This window comes from Myotis daubentonii, chromosome 4 (assembly GCF_963259705.1).
Source record: "Myotis daubentonii chromosome 4, mMyoDau2.1, whole genome shotgun sequence".
Lineage (NCBI taxonomy): Eukaryota > Metazoa > Chordata > Mammalia > Chiroptera > Vespertilionidae > Myotis > Myotis daubentonii.
In genome coordinates, this window is record NC_081843.1 from 4,725,373 (window position 1) to 4,743,118 (window position 17,746).

The 17,746-nt window shown below is 41.8% G+C and overlaps 1 protein-coding gene across 1 annotated transcript in view; it reads left to right on the forward strand.

Moving 5' to 3' along the window:
* The window catches only part of LOC132232635 (phospholipid-transporting ATPase ABCA3-like), a 323,040-nt gene extending 307,190 nt beyond the window's left edge, over positions 1-15,850 (forward strand). Inside the window, exons 23-30 of the mRNA XM_059692030.1 lie at positions 133-320; positions 8,316-8,441; positions 8,656-8,850; positions 9,836-10,023; positions 10,482-10,652; positions 11,056-11,246; positions 15,216-15,289; positions 15,670-15,850. Of these exons, the coding sequence (XP_059548013.1) occupies positions 133-320; positions 8,316-8,441; positions 8,656-8,850; positions 9,836-10,023; positions 10,482-10,652; positions 11,056-11,246; positions 15,216-15,289; positions 15,670-15,810 (1,274 nt within the window). The 3' untranslated portion in view covers positions 15,811-15,850. The remainder of the gene's footprint in view (positions 1-132; positions 321-8,315; positions 8,442-8,655; positions 8,851-9,835; positions 10,024-10,481; positions 10,653-11,055; positions 11,247-15,215; positions 15,290-15,669) is intronic.
* The last annotated feature ends 1,896 nt before the right edge of the window (positions 15,851-17,746 follow it).

The following is a 17,746-nucleotide window of genomic DNA, read 5'->3' on the forward strand; positions in this document are numbered from 1 at the left end:
ATTACTACCTCTGTTCCATACTTCTCTGAATCTAACTTAAGTGCACTTTGAATCTGTATTTCTTGACATATGGTATCATCGTAGACTTTGCATCAGTTTTTAAAGTAAGGCTGTCTCTCTTATTATCCTCAGTGACTAATAACAGTGTCTATAATTTTGGAGAGAATGGGATTGCAAAGTTTTTGATTTCGTTGGCTGTCCTGGGCTTATTTTATCTCCTCTTGCTTTTTTGTCTGGAGACTACATCCTGGAGATTGCAAAACTTTCTCTTTCAAAAAATTGTGTCTAATGTGTACAACATATTCATGAAAGGCAAGAAGGTGAGTAACATAGACTTTTGATACAATTCAAAGAAGGCTCAATGTTAGGCCAGCAAGTATTAATTTGCATATTTCTATCTCTATTATTTGATGAAAGTATCATTTAATTATACCAAGATCTAATGGGTACTAATTGAAATTACAACTCTTTCATCTTAGTTTGTATCTTAGGCTCTAAGCTTTGAATCCTCTACCAACCAGGAAATAATTTATTTGTAATGGATTTGTAATAATTTATATGTAATGATAGAAATAACATGGACATGTTACCTTTAGATGTATTTGGTTGCAGTTATGAAGGGACTTTAAAACCATGTGGGCTTATAGGACATCATAGCCCCTACTAGTCAGATTATTAATTTTTGCTGTAAATAACACTTACAATTTCACATAATCCCAGAGTTTTGCCTAGAATTTATATATATTTAATGGTCCATTGTTCTGTAATTTAATCCCTAATGGTTTATATGAGAATTTCTGTTGAGACAGAAAACCGCTACATCTATCTCTTTGTAATTTCTCTTCATTCATCCCAATTCTCTGTCGGGGTGGCTCTAGATTTTGTCCATAACATTCTCTGAGTCAGCATATCTCTAATATTTCAGAGGGAGGATATCTTGAGACCATAATGGCCTTTGCTACCAACTGGAGTTGTGACTAGTATGATTAGCATTCCACCTGCACTTCAGTTGCCTCTTATGTGTTGCTAACTAATGACTAGAACTATATAACAAATCAAAAGTGCTATTCTACCTACTTTTACACCAAAGCCCATCAGATCTTACTACTGTAAACAAGATACCTGGTCTAAGATATGGCAACAAGAATAAATTTAAGGTTTTGAGCAACATGAAAAAGAAAGGATTTATTTCCTGGTGCCTAGAATTAAACATGTGAATGTTACCTTGAGACTTTTTCCTGCCCTGACTTTCCTAAGCTTGAACAGTAGCCCCTGAACCATGTCACACTTCAGAAGTAAATGTGATAAAAAGAAATATAATGAGTATGGAGGGAGAATTCATGGTAAAATTATAAGAATATTTGGCTTCTAAATGCTTCCCCTTTTTGTCACTACTGCTGAATACAGAAGAAAACATGGCCAAGCAAAGGAGTAATATTTACATTAGACCAAGGCCTCAATCTTCATATAGTTATCTAATAAACTAGTTTGGTTAACCGTGGTATCCTTAAATCAAAATAAACTGAATTTCCTAAGCCAAAGGTTCAATCTCACTTTTTTAACATTCCAAAATAAGAAAAAGTCACCCCTGTCAATGAGAAGTACAAAATAGTTCATGAACTATAAAAAGTGAACATCTTACATCTTCACTGACAGATGTTTCTTTCCTTCCTGAGAGCACATCACACCACTGCCCTTCAGACCCCACTGTCTCTGTGACAGGGAGCCCAGATTTCATGAGGAGCTGGCTGTTCATCTTGTTGATCTTTTTGTGTTTAAACTACTTGGAATTCATTTAAATTATTGGATGTATAGATTAATATTTTTCATGAAATTTAAGAAATTTTTGGCCACTATTTCTTCATGTATTTCCATTACTAAAGTAAGGTCATAATAGATCTGTTTCATAGAGTTATTAAGAAGGTTAATTACCTGTGAAGGGCACATAATAAATAATAAATGCTGGGTTTTAGTAGGAGCGTTATTGTTGCTTATTAACATCCTCTTCTTCCACTGCCACAAAACCTCCCAATGTTCCCTATTTTAATAACTAACACCATCAATTATATATTTGTTGAATAGAGAAATCTGAGACTTGTCCTTAACTTCTTTTTTAAGTTTCATCCCTAATCTAATCTATCTAAAATCCATGTAAATGTGTTTCACTTTGTTTCAAAAGGACTTCTTGGTACTTTATGCTAGGATCAAACATTTTCTCTGTGGCTGCTATGTATGTCCCAGAAAATCAAAGGGTAGAGTGCACTGTCGAGATCCCCCTTCAGTGGAGTTGGTGCCCCCAGCTTCTCGGGAACTCTGTCTTCAGACCCCTTCAGCTGCCATTGTCTTCATGGATGCTTTAGCTGCAGAGATCCTCCTCTCCCAAGGTGATACTCTTCCCAGATGACCTGCATCCAGTCACTCGCAGATGCAGAAGTAAAATGTTTGCTCATCTCAATGCCACTCAAACAACTTTAGGACTTCCCACTGGTCAACTGAGGATGGCATTTGACCTTCATCATAGCTTGATTTCTATCCTTTGCCTACTCCTGATTTTTCTCTCCCTTCCACAGGCGTTGATACCAAAGGAAGTCCACCTGCAACAGTACCAGGAGAGGTTTGAGAAAGTACACAATCACATAGGGTTTTACTGAGGCCCACATGACTGGTGGTAAAGGAAGAATAATAACCTCTGGCACAAATAATAGTCCAATTGTAAAACTTTTTTATCTGTTCTGACCTGGGACAACATACCAGAGGAACAGAAAGCATGTCTGATGCGATAAGTCAAGTATTCTTTAAAAATGGGGGAAATAGCAACTGAAAGAACAATGGGGATATGAGTTATTGGTAAGCTCCTTCCTCCATAGGATGAAAAGCTGAGAGTTATTAGTAGGAAATTGAAAGCCAAGTGTGAGAGTCAAAGAGCCTCTTTGGTAGCATTTCCTGCCATAAAAGGGCAGAGAAAACTGAGTACTCAGATCAAGGTTTAACCTTCAGATTAGATGAGCTCCAGGAAGATCAAACTCTCAACCAAGGCAGATCTGCTCTGCCAAGATCACACCTCTTGTTAGAAGAGCGGTGCCCTAATTCATTAGATGGAGACATCTGAGTTAATGACCCTGCAACCTTAAATCCGCACACTTCCCTGAACACTGAGTTTAAGAACTCCCACTACCCCCTCAGATAAAAATAAATACAGGGGTCTCTGCTTCAAAACAACATATGCTCATTCAGTTGTGTTGGTAACCAATCAATTACTCCTCTAGTGATCAGTAGAACACAGAGACAGAAAATTATTAATAAAAGAACTGCAAACTACTAACTAGATCTAACTGGTATTTAGAGAGCATGCACCCAATAAAAGCAGGACACATGGAACATTCACCAAGACACACCATTCACAGTTTTAAGAGATTTAACATAATGAAGAGTATGTTTTCTGATCATCATGAAATTAAACTATAATTTAATAACAGAAATATAATAGGAATATCTCTATAAACATTGGGAAATTAAACAACACACTTCTCTCAAACCCATCAGTCAAGATGAAAGTTGCAGAAGAAATTAGAAAATATTTTAAACTAAATGAAAGGAAAATACAACATATCAAAACCTGTGGGGTGCACCGAAAGCAGTGTTTCCGTGGGCATTTATAGTCTTAAATATTTACATTAGAAATGGAAAAAGGTCTCAGTTCAGTAATTGAAGTTTGTATCTCAATAAATTAGGAAAAGAAGAGCAAAAAAACTCAGAGCAAACAGCATTTAAGTTAACAAAACAAGAAAAGGAACTGCAAACAGAAACACAACAGAGAAAAATCTGTGAACACAACCAAAAGCTAATTCTTTGAAAAATGATTAAAAGTGGTAAGCCTCCAGGCAGAGTGACCATAAATTAAAAATAGGTGACACATACTAACCAATGTAAAGGCAAAATGAAAGTGCATAGTTTAAAACCTCCAAAAAAAAAAAAAAAAAGAAAGAAAGGAAAAGAAAACACCACGCCGGGACAATTCCACTGATAAATTCTACCAAAAGCAGCAGCAGCAGTTCTTGTAAAGTATACCGTAGGCAATAATACTGTAACAATTTCATATGGTGCCAGGTGGGTACTGGAAATACCAAGGTAATGCTTTGTAAAGTATACGATTGGTTAACCACTCTCCTACACCCCTAAAACTAACATTGAATGTAAATTGTAATTAAATTGAATGTAATTAAATTGAAAATAATATTGAATGTAAACTGTAATTAAAAAATAAATTAAAAAAACAAATAGCATCAATTCTATACAATTTCAGAGTATAGAAGTAGGAGCTTTTTCCAATTCTATTTATGAAACTATTATTACACTTGATACCAAAATCAGAAAAAGTACAAGAAACTAATATCCCTTATGAACACAGAAACACAAATCCTCAACAAAATATTCACAGATAGAATCCAGGAATACATAGAAAGACTACCATGAACAAGTAGGGTTTATTTCATAAATGTAAAAAAGCTAGTTTAATATTTGAAAATCAATGGTACCCATGAATTAATAAATGTCAAGAAGAAAAGCCACATGTTTATATCCACATTTCACACTCATATACATAAAAAGTGTCAGAACTAGGGAAAGAAAGGAGCTATCGCAGCCTGATCGGTGGCATCTGCTTATATATATAAAGCCTACAGCAAACATAATGGCAAAAGATGTCATGAGCACCCTAAGACTGAAAACACAGCAAGGATGTTCACTTAGCACTCTGATACAACCAATTTTAAAATTGGGGAAAAGCAGTCTTCTCATTCTTTGGATTATCCTGTTTACTGGGCTGGATAATATAATGAGTACTTGATGTAAAAGTAGGCAATTCAAATCAACCAATTTTTGCTCAAGCAGTATGAGTTACTAATCCCAGTGTTACCAGAATGCTGGCCTGTCGCGTGTGGGTTCTTGACTTCATGTAGGGAAGATCTCACACCATGAGTCCGGATGGGTTTGAGAGTGTTTATGAAAGGTAGGGACAGCAACACAAAGGAAGGACTTGGGGTAGAAGCAGCAACAGGAGAGAGCCTAGGCAGCGCTCTATTTTAGCTCTCCAGAAATGTTTTAGGAGAGACGTGAGCCTGGGCTGTCAGATCACTAGGAAGTTGAAGTCACAGTGATGGAAGTGGGCTGGGCAGGGCTGCGTTGGCTCCCTGGGAAGTCAGAGGAAAAGGGGGCCTTGGAGACAGGGCCAGAGAGTGAGCCTGGGTCGAGTTGCTACTGCCCAAGGCTCCCCTGGTTGCGAGTCTCATGGGGACCCTTAGAAAGAAAGTTCACGCCTGAGAAGGGGCATGATCACATCCTAGAGGGAGTCTTTGTCCTGGGGGCTTTTTATCCTTTTTTCTTCAGGTGAAAATCTTAGGGGAGGGTTTCAGCAAAATATTCATCAGCGTTCCAGGTGCATTTTTAATATGCTGAGGCATCAAAATAAGTGTGGGTGGGAGTTTTGGATTGTTCTTTGGTCTATTGTACTGTTATCTTCGGTCTGTCTGGCTTTAATGGGGTTTTGTTATTTGTTACCCACTTCCATCTGTCCCTGGCTTGAGCTGGCACACATGGCGTTCATAGTGTCTGTGTCCTCTGTTGTCCCAGGCCAGGGTGAGGTAAGCTAGGTGTTTTCTGGTTATGACCCAGCTGCTCTCCAGCATCCTTGGTGAGGGAAGATAAGGTCTTGCAGTTCACAGACTGGCTGTAAGTTGCCCAAACTGTTGAACCGTATTTAATTTTTTTTCATTAAATTTTTTTTAATCTTTATTGTTCAGATTATTACAGTTGTTCCTCTTCTTTCCCCCATAGCTCCCCTCCACCCGGTTCTCACCCCACCCTATGCCCTTACCCCCTCCCCCTGTCCTCATCCATAGGTGTACGATTTTTGTCCAGTCTCTTCCTGCACCCACCACACCCCTTCCCGCCCCCCGAGAATAGTCAGTCCACTCCCTTTCTATGCCCCTGATTCTATTATAATCACCAGTTTATTCTGTTCATCAGATTATTTATTCACTTGATTTTTAGATTCACTTGTTGATAGATATGTATTTGTTGTTCATAATTTGTATCTGTACCTTTTTCTTCTTCCTCTTAAAGGATACCTTTCATCATTTCATTTAATACTGGTTTGGTGGTGATGAACTCCTTTAGCTTTTCCTTATCTGTGAAGCTCTTTATCTGACCTTCAATTCTGAATGATAGCTTTGCTGGATAAAGTAAGCTTGGTTGTAGGTTCTTGGTATTCATCACTTTGAATATTTCTTGCCACTCCCTTCTGGCCTGCAAAGTTTCTGTTGAGAAATCAGCTGACAGTCGTATGGGTACTCCCTTGTAGGTAGCTGACTTTTTTTCTCTTGCTGCTTTTAAGATTCTCTCTTTGTCTTTTGCCCTTGGCATTTTAATTATGATGTGTCTTGGTGTGGTCCTCTTGGGATTCCTTTTGTTCGGGGTTCTCTGTGCTTCCTGGACTTGTAAGTCTGTTTCTTTCACCAGGTAGGGGAAGTTTTCTGTCATTATTTCTTCAAATAGGTTTTCAATATCTTGCTGTCTCTCTTCTTCTGGCACCCCCATAATTCGGCTTTTGGTATGCTTGAAATTGTCCCAGAGGCTCCTTACACTATCTTCATATTTTTGGATTCTTTTTTCCTTTTGCTTTTCTAGTTGGGTGTTTTTTCCTTCTTCATAGTTCAGATCTTTGACTTGATTCTTGCGATCCTCTGGTCTGCTGTTGGGAGTCTGTATAATATTCTTTATTTCAGTAAGTGTATGCTTAATTTCTAGTTGGTCCTTTATCACAACGTCGAGGGTCTCACTAGATTTCTTGAGGGTCTTATTAAGTTTATCGGCGGTTTCTAGAAAATTCTTGAAAAACCTTATAAGTGTGGTTTTGAACTCTATATCCAGTAGTTTTCTTTCCTCCATTTCTGTCATTTATGTCCTGTTTCTTTGTCTCGGCATTTTTTATGCTTCGCTGTGTCGATAGAGTGGCTTTCTGTGCTAAGTGTCCTATAGGGCCCAGTGGCTCAGCCTCCCCAATTACCTGAGGTAGACACTCTTGGTGCACCCTTTGTGGGCTTTGTGCACAGTCTTGTTGTAGTTAAGCCTTGATTGTTGTAGGTAACACTGGGAGGGATTGACCTCCAGGCCAATTGGCTGTGAGAATCAGGTGTTTCTGCAGTGGGAGAACTGGCTCCTGGATATCTAAGGAGGTGCTAATCTAGCCTGTGCCTGAGGCTACTCAGCAGAAGCCAGCTGTGAAGCAATGCAAGTTTCCCTGGGGCATTGGGCCAGCTGCAGTTTGTTAAGTAATTTTCAGATTACAAAGGGCCGGGCCTTTCATATGCAAAAGCCTCAGTGCACTGGCTTGGGTGGGGCGGGGTCCCAGGGGATCAACAGGGTGGTGGGAGCAGTTATGGCTGCTCTCAGTCCTGCCCTCAGAGGCCCCGGCAATCGCTGCGAGCACCTCTGAGAGAAAGCTGCCCTCGAGTTCCAACTGATGCCAGACAGTCCCGCTTCTTCCGTATGATTCTGGGTCCCCAGAGACTCACCCGGAACTGGAGCTCAGAGCTTGAGACTCCCTCCCAATTGAAAAAGACAACTGTGTCCTCAGCCACCAGCCCTCTCCGCATGCACCTCCACACCTTTGTATTTTACTTGCGCACCGCACCACCTCTTAGTCTCGGTATGCTTTTCTCTTTCCTTCTAGTTGTAGAATTTCCACTCAGCCAGCCTTCCTGTGGCTCTGGATGATGTCCGTTCTGTCTTTTAGTTGTATTTTTGAATTTGTTGTGGGAGGCAGCAATTTCCGTGTTTACCTATGCTGCCATCTTGGTTTCTCCGGTGGCCTTTCTTCTTATCCCCACCTGTGTTCACGCTCTCAATAGTCCTTTGTATTCAATTCAGCCTTCCCTCAAAAAGAAAGAGGCCATTTTCTCCTCTCTCAGTTGACATTGTCTCATGAACATATTTTAGTTGTAACAAATGGTACTTAGACAATAACAGTATTGATGTGGCTTTTGTTTTCCATGATGTGTCCATTTTACTGACAAGAACATGCTGCTTCCTCACAGTGGTAGAAAAACTTGTTCATTCTATAGTTTCCAAAAGTAAGCAAGTCAAGAATAAACTTTCATAAGAATTTAGGAAATTGGTAGGAAGGCTTTTGAAAATTAGTCCAATATTTTCTGACATCTTTGAAATTACTCCTTCAGGTCAGCTTTCAAAATCCCACTCAGTTTATACAAGATCTCTAACATGTATTCACATCTGTGGTCCTTGTTTTGAAAATATAGGCTAAAGAGTCCATGCATGTAATCAACGAATATGTGGATGAAACTGTAGAAAATGAAAGGAAGAAAGTCTTGGCACAGTCTCCTAAATTGAAGAATAGCCCACTGCTTCTCAAAGAACTTGTGAAGGTAAAGCCGTACAGTGACAATATTTCCCTAGCTTTGTCCCTGCCAAGGATGTATTGGACGAATTCATTGGCTGCTGTGGGGTCTGTGCATATCCTAGTAAAACAGATGGCTGGAAGGCAGAGTGCTCCTGAGAAACTGTCCACAGGTAACAGTTATAATTGTGGGTGACCCACTATCTGTGCTTCAATACATTGTGATTTTTTAATGTTTTCAGACTTATTATAGGTGTCCAGCTGTAAAGGCTGTAAGAAATGTTTCCCTTGTCGTAAAAAATTCTGAATGCTTTGGATTATTTGGATTAAATGGAGCCGGAAAAACCACTATATTGAAAATGTTAACTGGAGATGAGACCATAAGCTCTGGAGTTGTATTAATTGATGGCATTAGCCTCACTGAAAATATCAGAAAGGTAAGTGTGTTCCTAATCACTGAGTTTTGCCCCAAGGGAGGAGGTAACCAGGCAGGTGGGCGGGAGACATGGAAGGGAAGCTGGGAGAATTCAGATATATAAGATGAAAGATAGATAAATGCTAGATAGATAATAGGTACATAGATAGGATAGAGATAGATGGAGATAGAGGTGTGAAGTGATATCTTGTGGTTTTTATTTGCATTTCCCTGATTAGTGATGTTGAGTACCTTTTTGTGTACCTGTTGGCCACCTATGCATTGTTTTTTGAAAAATGTCTATTCAGATCCTCTGCCCAATTTTCATTCAGATTGTCTGGGAAGAGGTTGCTATTAGGTTGTATGAGTTCTTTAAAGATTTTAAATATTAACTTTTTATCAGATATGTGACTTGGAAATATTTTCTCCCACTTAGTAGGTTGCTTTCTTTCTTTCTTTCTTTCTTTCTTTCTTTCTTTCTTTCTTTCTTTCTTTCTTTCTTCCTTCCTTCCTTTCTTTCTTTCTTCTCCCTTTCACTTTATTGATGACTTCCTTTTCCTTTGCTGTGCAGAAGTTGATGTAGTTCAACTTGTTTGTTTTTTTATTCTTTATATATACAAAGATATACATAATATATATCTTATCATTCTTGTCTGTGGGAAGATTAGCCTGATAGAAGTTACTTGGCCAATGTTGGAAGTGAAGTTCTATACATTATCTTAATGGGCTTAATAGAATGGCTTTGCCTAATGATAGCTGAATAGGCAACTTCCTCTAACAAAAATCTCTACACAATAGATGTTTGTTGAAAATTTCAGTTAGGAATGTTAGTATGACATTTTACACAGTGAGTTGCTGCTATAAACATTCTTTAGACTAGAACTCTGTGGGTATCAAAGCTTCTTCACAGCATGGGCTTAGGTTGCTTTTAGCTCATCTATGTGAACTGTATGCTCAATGGAACAGTTGACTTGGATCTTTTGCTTATTATTACCATCTTGATTCAGGTTAGGTCAAGAATTGGCTATTGTCCTCAATCTAACCCTTTGCTTAACCACCTGACGGGCCGGGAATTGCTGATCATGTATGCCAGGCTGCAGGGGGTCCCTGAGCCAAATATCTGCAAGTATGTAGAAATCTTTTTGCTTTCAATGCACCTAGAAAACCATGCTGACAAGTTTGTCTACACATACAGGTGAGATATTATTCTGCCTGCCTGTGTTTCTACTGTTTAGAAAGAATGCCTGCTAACACAAACTGATCCCTCTGTCACACAGAGGCAATGACTATGAATAGCCTCATGTCTTGTCAGGGTTCTAATGTAAGGAATAAGGCAGATAAAGTTAACCTTTTGTAGAGATGAGCTATAGCCTTTGCATTTAAAAAAGAACACCTGCATCCTTATCTCCCTATGGTTCTTTATCTCCCAAAACAAAAATATTACAGCAATAATGATGCTGAAATAAATTACCAGAAATGCCATTTCAATGAAAATGAGTTACTATATACACCTGGATTTGGGCCTGCTACTTTGTGGTTCATATCAAATCAGCATTCTGGATATGTGAGCTAATTATGTCCTGGAAATTAATGACTTGTGTACCCTTATTTTTTTCTTTCTCCTCCACTTTTCTCTCTCTTTTGACGATAAAGTAAAGAAAACAAACGTAAATTGAGTACTGTCGTTGCCCTAATGGGTAAGTCCTCAGTTGTCTTCCTGGATGAGCCAGCTGCTGGCATGGACGCCATTGCCAGGCGCCTGCTCTGGGACACAGTAACGTGGCTGTGTAAAGCTGGCAAGACTGTCATCATAACTTCCCACAGGTATGACCTACTGGGATGTTTGGTTGAGAGTTAGGAGAGTATAGGAGGGAATTAGTTGGAGCCGGGAATATAAGTCAATGAACTTATCTAAGTATATGAGCTACATACATAAGAGGAGCTGTGGGTAGAGGCTAATTTGGGCTAAAGTCAAGAATCCTAAATTGAGTTCTGAAATCCAGAAGCAACAGAAAATAGGAAGTAAGGTCTTTCTACCATGGATTTAGAAATCAAATGCTTTCAATTTTTAAAATCTTCTCTTCCCAAATATGGTCTTAGTGGTGATGTTCTGCAACACCAAGCTTTCCTACTGCAAATATTACTGTATGGTCTTAGCTCTGCTTTGAAATACTGCCCTTATCCCCTGAAAGAGAGTCTCTTCAGCCAAATCTTCTTTGTCCCCTAGCATGGGAGAATGTGAGGCCCTTTGTTCCAGGCTGGCAATCATGGTAAAGGGGAAGTTCAAGTGCCTCAACAGTCCTCAGCAACTCAAGAACAAGTTTAGTGATATATATACTCTGACAGTAAAGATTAAGATTGATAAGAATGAAAATAAGCAAAAGGAGTTCAAAGAATTCATTGCAACAACATTCCCAGGTAATATAGGTAGGGCTTACTTGTTACAGCTGTGTTAAGTCAGATCCTATGTAAAAAAAAGCCTAATAGGCTAAGTGTTCAGTCATCCGGTCGGCCGTTCAACCAAAGCATAATATGCTAATGATATGCTAAGGCACTCAACTGCTGCTATGACATGCACTGAACACCAGGGAGCAGTCTACCGGTCGACCAGTTGCTATCATGTGCACTGACCACTAGCGGACAGATGCTCCAACTGGTAGGTTAGCTTGCTGCTGGGGTTCAGCCAATCAGGACTGAGTGAGATGGGCTGGACATGCCCTGGAGCCCTCCTGCAGTCCCTCCCCAGCTGGCCAACCTCCTGTGTTCTTCCCCGGCCCCAACTGTGCACTAGTGGGGTCCCTCAGCCTGGCCTGCACCTTCTCACAATCTGGGCTGAGGGACCCTCCCCCTCCAAGTGCACAAATTTTGTGCACTGGGCCTCTAGTATATAATAAAAATAAATGAAGTACAGCTTTACACAATATGAATGAGAGAAAACATAAAATTAATGCAAACTATGTTTTTGCATTTATATGAAGTACAAAAGTGCAAAACCAAACTATAGGCTTCAGGGTTCCATATTTAGGTAATCTACACTAATAAAAGACAAACATGAAAATTGACCATACCTTTGCTATGCCTTAAGCCACGCCCAACAGCCAATCAGAGCAACTATATGCAAATTAACCCAACCAAGATGGCGGCCAGCAGCCACAGAGCTGGAGAAAGCAGGAGGCTTGGTTGCCCCAATGATGGAAGAAGCCAAGCTTCCCGCCTCTGAGCTCCACTCAAAGCAACAAAGTTTCAATTATAGAAGGTAAATAAACCCCAGAATTAAAAAAGAGAGAGAGAGAGAGAGAGGCTGGGAACGTCCATCACCGGGGGGCTTGGCCAGCCTGAAAATGGCCCTCAGCCCCTCACCAAGACTGGCCAGGCACCCCAGTGGGGACCCCCCACACTAAAGGGGGTGTGGCCAGCCTGAAAAAAGCCATCAGGCTCTCACCCAGGCTGGCCAGGCACCTCAGTGGGGACCCCCACCCTGATCCAGGACACCCTTCAGGGCAAACCAGCTGGCCCCCACCCATGCACTAGGTCTCTATCCTATATAATAAAAGGGTAATATGAAAACTGACCCTAACAGCAGAACGACTGGGAATGACTGGTCACTATGACACACACTGACCACCAGGGCCCAGACGCTCAATGCAGAAGCTGCCCCCTGGTGGTCAGTGCACTCCCACAGGGGGAGCTCTGCTCAGCCACAAGCCAGGCTGACTGCTGCCAGTACAGCAGTGGTGGGTGGGAGCCTCTCCTGCCTCCTCAGCAACGCTAAGGATGTCCGACTGCAGCTTAGGCCTGTTCCTCGCTGGCAAGTGGACATCACCCAAGGGCTGGACATCCCCCACTCCCTGGGGGATCGGGTCTAAGCCAGCAGGTGGACTTCCTCTGAGGGGGTCCCAGACTGCAAGAGGGCATAGGCCGGGCTGAGGAACCCCCCCACCCCGAGTGCACAAATTTTTGTGCACCGGGCCTCTAGTCTATATATATAAAAGGCTAATATGCTAAGTGTTTCTCCTACCATCTGACTGGTCGCTATGATGCACACTGACCACCAGGGGGCAGACACTCAACCCAGGAGATGCCATGACAGGCACTGGCTGGCAAACCAACACTTGTCTTCCCCCAAGAGGGACACAGGCCCTGCCACCAATCCAGAACAACACCCCACCAAATCACAGCCAATGCTGCCAAGACCCCATGGCACAAAATGCAGCCCACAACCCATTCCAGTCTGGAAACTGTCGCTGTGGGCTCCAGGTAATGACGTCACATAGCAACACCCAGCTTCCTCTCCCTAGCAACTAGCTTCCTTGCAGTTTCTTCAGCCCAGGAACATAGATGGAAACATTTTACACTTTAACCAAATGTCTATAAAGCGTTTTCCCACGCCTCATATCATTTGATCCTCACAGAAGTCCTGGAGTAGGTAGATAGGAGACTCAGTGGAATCCTATTTTTTGTCTCATTAGCCAGAAAACAGAGATTTAGAAAGCTTAGAAACTTGACCTGACTGAAAAGAAGTAAGAAATGGTGGACCTTAAAAATGACTTCAGGTTTTCTCACTGCGCAGAATATAGTCAAACACTGCTGCAGTTAAATATTTCACCCTTTGTTCTTCCTGTGTGATCTACAATAATAATCTGCTTCGTGTTGATATTTACTGCTGTGTTGCTGAAAATTACCTGAATGAGAAGTTGAGGTGCTTCACTGGGCTGGAAAAAGTTTAGCTACATCAGAAAGCAGGTCTAATTAAGCAAGTTTATTCTATAAATATAAAAGGCTAAGTTGACTCATGCATGCACAATACATATAAAGCTCTCACTGGTGCCAGTTGCACCCATGTGTTTCCATCTGTCATTGTCGATCGTGAATTTGGTTGGCACTTCTATTATAGAGAAAGGGTGAATAGTGATATTAAAATATTTCTTCTAATTAATTTCCTTTCGATGTGCATGAATTCATGCATTGGGCCACTAGTAAATTTATAAAGAATAGCAAATAAATGCTTACCATAAAAATCAAGATAGTTTCTTTAAGGGGGAGGAAGTGAGTCTTGCTAGTGGCATATAGGTGACTTTTAGAATTCTAGGTGTGATGACATAACTTTATTATAATTCACTACACTGTATATTTATGTTCCATACACTCTTTATATGTTTGATATATATCACAATTTTAAACATTTTTTAAATTTTTACTAGAGGCTAGTAAAAAAAATGCTACATACTATTATTGACATATAGCTTATTTATTTTAAATATTTTAACTTCAATGAATATCACTTGCAATAATCGCCAACTGTGTTGTAATAAATATAAAGTCACACTATCAACAAGGAATGGCTGCCTACAATATTACTACCATATGTTCAAAAGCTGTAATAGCTCCTTGCTCCAGTGAGTGCCTTCACATTTGTGTTTTATATACATGAATTATATCTTTCCTTTAGAATGAAGGTTGCCTCATCATGAGAATAGTATAGAGATGTTCTGTGCCAGCATAGCCAAGGGTGAGCCTGAGGGGGCGGATGGGGGGCGCGGGGCAATGAAAAGACAGGCAAGAGAATGAAAGCTGGTTCTCGGCGGGACACTGCTTCTTTGACGGAGAGGCAGCGACAGCGCCCGCAAGCCAAGTCTTTATTTTATAGCAGTTTCCACAGGTAAAGTAAGGGCGTGGTCAGGGTGTTAAACAATGTTCTAATCTACTCAGTTACATGCACCTGAACTCTATCAAGCCCACATCACTAAGTTACGTGGGGCCACAGGTTTGGACCATAAGGTCAAAGTTAAAACTATAGCCTTTGGCTATCAATGGGCTGGGAAGGGCTCTGCCCTCCAAGCTGGGACTTGCACGTGGCTTTGCCACGAGTGGACTGTGCCCTCTCAGTCCGAGGCTTGAACCTGTCCAAACACTGTAGCTGCTCTCCACATAGAGATCCTAACACACACACACACACACACACACACACACACACAGACACACACAACTGGGAAAAGAAACCACGCCACAATTTTATGAGTATAGTTTCAGGACAATGTCTAGAAACGGTTCCACACAAAATTAGGATTCATATACATCAGGTTTGGCAAAGTGAGCATGTGAGCTCAATTTTTCAGTGACTAAAAGTGATTATCCCAACTCTACAATTTTTACTAACTACAGGCAATAAAACCATATTTCATCACATGGATGTAAATCTAGTGAAACACTTGATATATACTTAACATATGCTAAAAAGAAAGGGCTTTGGAATTCTTATCTTTTGTATAACTTGCATGTGATATCTCTTCCATTGGTGTGGACAATTGGAATGGGAATTATTGGGGAATGTTGTAAAACATCAAATATGGAGCCCTCCCTGTTCCTTACCTTTCAAATCTTTCTTAGGTAACATTGTAAACCAGGAGTATCAAGGAATCATTTACTACCACATTCCCAGAGATGAAATCTGCTGGGGAAAGGTGATTATTAAAATAATACCAATATGACACTGTGTGCTAATAGAGGACTGGCAGGGAGTGCGAGGATTCAGGCCTGCGGAATGGGGCCTGGCATTGTTGGAGATGGAAAATCTAACTTTCTTTTCAGTGTCCTCTGTGGTAGGACTAAGACTTCTGGCCTCAATGCTATTATCCCATACCTATCAGAATAAGATGGAGAACTGCCTCCTCTTCTCTCTGTTTTCCAACCATCTTTTCCTTCTACTTTCTAACTTCCCCCTTCTATATTTTTTTGCCTAAAGTATAAATCTAGCAGGAGTGAGGGGATGATTGGGTGAGGGGTGAGGAAAAGGTTCATCTGGGATATTGCAATGATAACACCACCATTTTTTCTGTTAAAGGTGTTTAATATTTTGGAAGAAGCTAAAGTGCTATTCAATTTAGAAGACTATTCTATCAGTCATATAACACTGGAACAAGTCTTTCTGGCCATTGCTAATGTTGATAAAATGGAAAGTGATCAAGGAGTTAAGCTGCTATAAAATTCAGTTCCAATAAGTGACCTTTATGTATTTCTTAAACTGCTGCCTGCAACTAAGTACATAGAGGTACCTTTCTCACCTCTTTTTTCTTTTTTCTCCTCCTCCTCCCCCTCCTCTTCTTCTCCCTCTCCCCACATTCTCTGATGCCCCCTCTCTCTCTGTATGTGTGTAGAGAAATTGAAAGCCCCAAAAAGAGAGTTTGCAATCTTTGGAGATGAAGATAAGTGACCTGTTGTCAATATTGAACTGTGATGGGCCTGAGATCTTACTCTACTTGCAGGTTATCAGATTAGCTTACCAACGGTTCAGGAACACTGGCAGAGGGCATGGGATTCTGAGTCCAACACCCGGGACTTTATTGCTCACAGCCATAGCAGCAGTCAGAGATCATAGCTGTGCCAGTTCCCCAATCTCTAATTTTCACAAGACAACACAAAGAAAGCCACGTAATGCCTGTAAAGTCAGTGGGTGGTGGTATAAGAGAGGAACCGTGAGCTTATAAACCTGAATCGCTTATAATGGGCCGTAACTAAACCTATCGAGCTTTGCTCTAGAAAGAAACACTTTGACTATACGGAACAAAGAAACATTCTGACTGTACTGAACATTAAGTAAATCTTCCCTCGGCCTCTTTTTAAAGGCCGTTTGCACTACAATCATTCTTCTTAAAACAGCCTGAGACAGGGAGGCGGTTATCCTTCTGTGTGCAAGTAATGCAGAGATGCAAGAGACCTATGAGAATGTCTCCCAGAAATACCCACCCTAGTTTCCGTACCATACACCCCCCTCTTCCCTCATCGACTTTTAGGTTTATTTTCATTTCATTCATTTTAGGTAGGAGAGACACCAAGTCCTCCTTAGCAAAGACTAATGTTTTAAACTAAAGAAAAAAAAATATATAAACTAACTTAATTTCCACGGTATATGGAGGTAATAAACCTAAGAGCATAAATTTACCAAGAAGGGGTGGGTGGTCCTAACTGGTGTAGAGGGAGGCAGAGGGCTTGGCTGGGGGAAGCTTGAAGCAACACGCACAAGGACTCACATTCAGCACTTTCTTTTACCCCATTTTGCCCTGCTTGGGGCTCTTGCCCCTCCCGGCGATGTTCCTGTTGTTCTCATTATAGGTTTCATGATTAACGGCCTTCAGTTTCCAGGAAGCTGCGTCACTCAGATTCCAGTGGACCGCCTGCACCCGGCCCCCACCTATACCTGGTCTCCACCTGCACCTGGTCCCCACCTACACCTGGTCCCCACCTACACCCAGCCCCCACCCACACCTGGTCTCCACCTACACCTGGTCCCCACCTACACCCAGTCCCCACCTACACCTGGTCCCCACCTACACCTGTTCCCACCTGCACCTGGTCCCCACCTAACCCATTCCCCACCTGCACCCGGCCCCCACCTATACCTGGTCTCCACCTACACCTGGTCCCCACCTGCACCTGGTCCCCACCTACACCTGGTCTCCACCTGCACCTGGTCCCCACCTGCACCTGGTCCCCACCTACATCTGGTCTCCACCTGCACCTGGTCCCCACCTACACCTGGTCTCCACCTGCACCTGGTCCCCACCTAACCCATTCCCCACCTGCACCCGGCCCACACCTACACCTGGTCCCCAATTACACTTGGTCTCCACCTGCACCTGGCCCTCACCTACACCTGGTCCCCACCTGCACCTGGTCCCCACCTACACCCAGGCCCCACCCACACCTGGTCTCCACCTACACCTGGTCCCCACCTGCACCTGGTCCCCACCTACACCCAGTCCCCACCTACACCTGGTCCCCACCTACACCTGTTCCCAACTACACCTGGTCCCCACCCACACCTGGTCTCCACCTGCACCTGGTCCACACCTAACCCAGTCCCCACCTGCACCCGGCCCCCACCTACACCTGGTCCCCACCTGCACCTGGACCCCACCTAC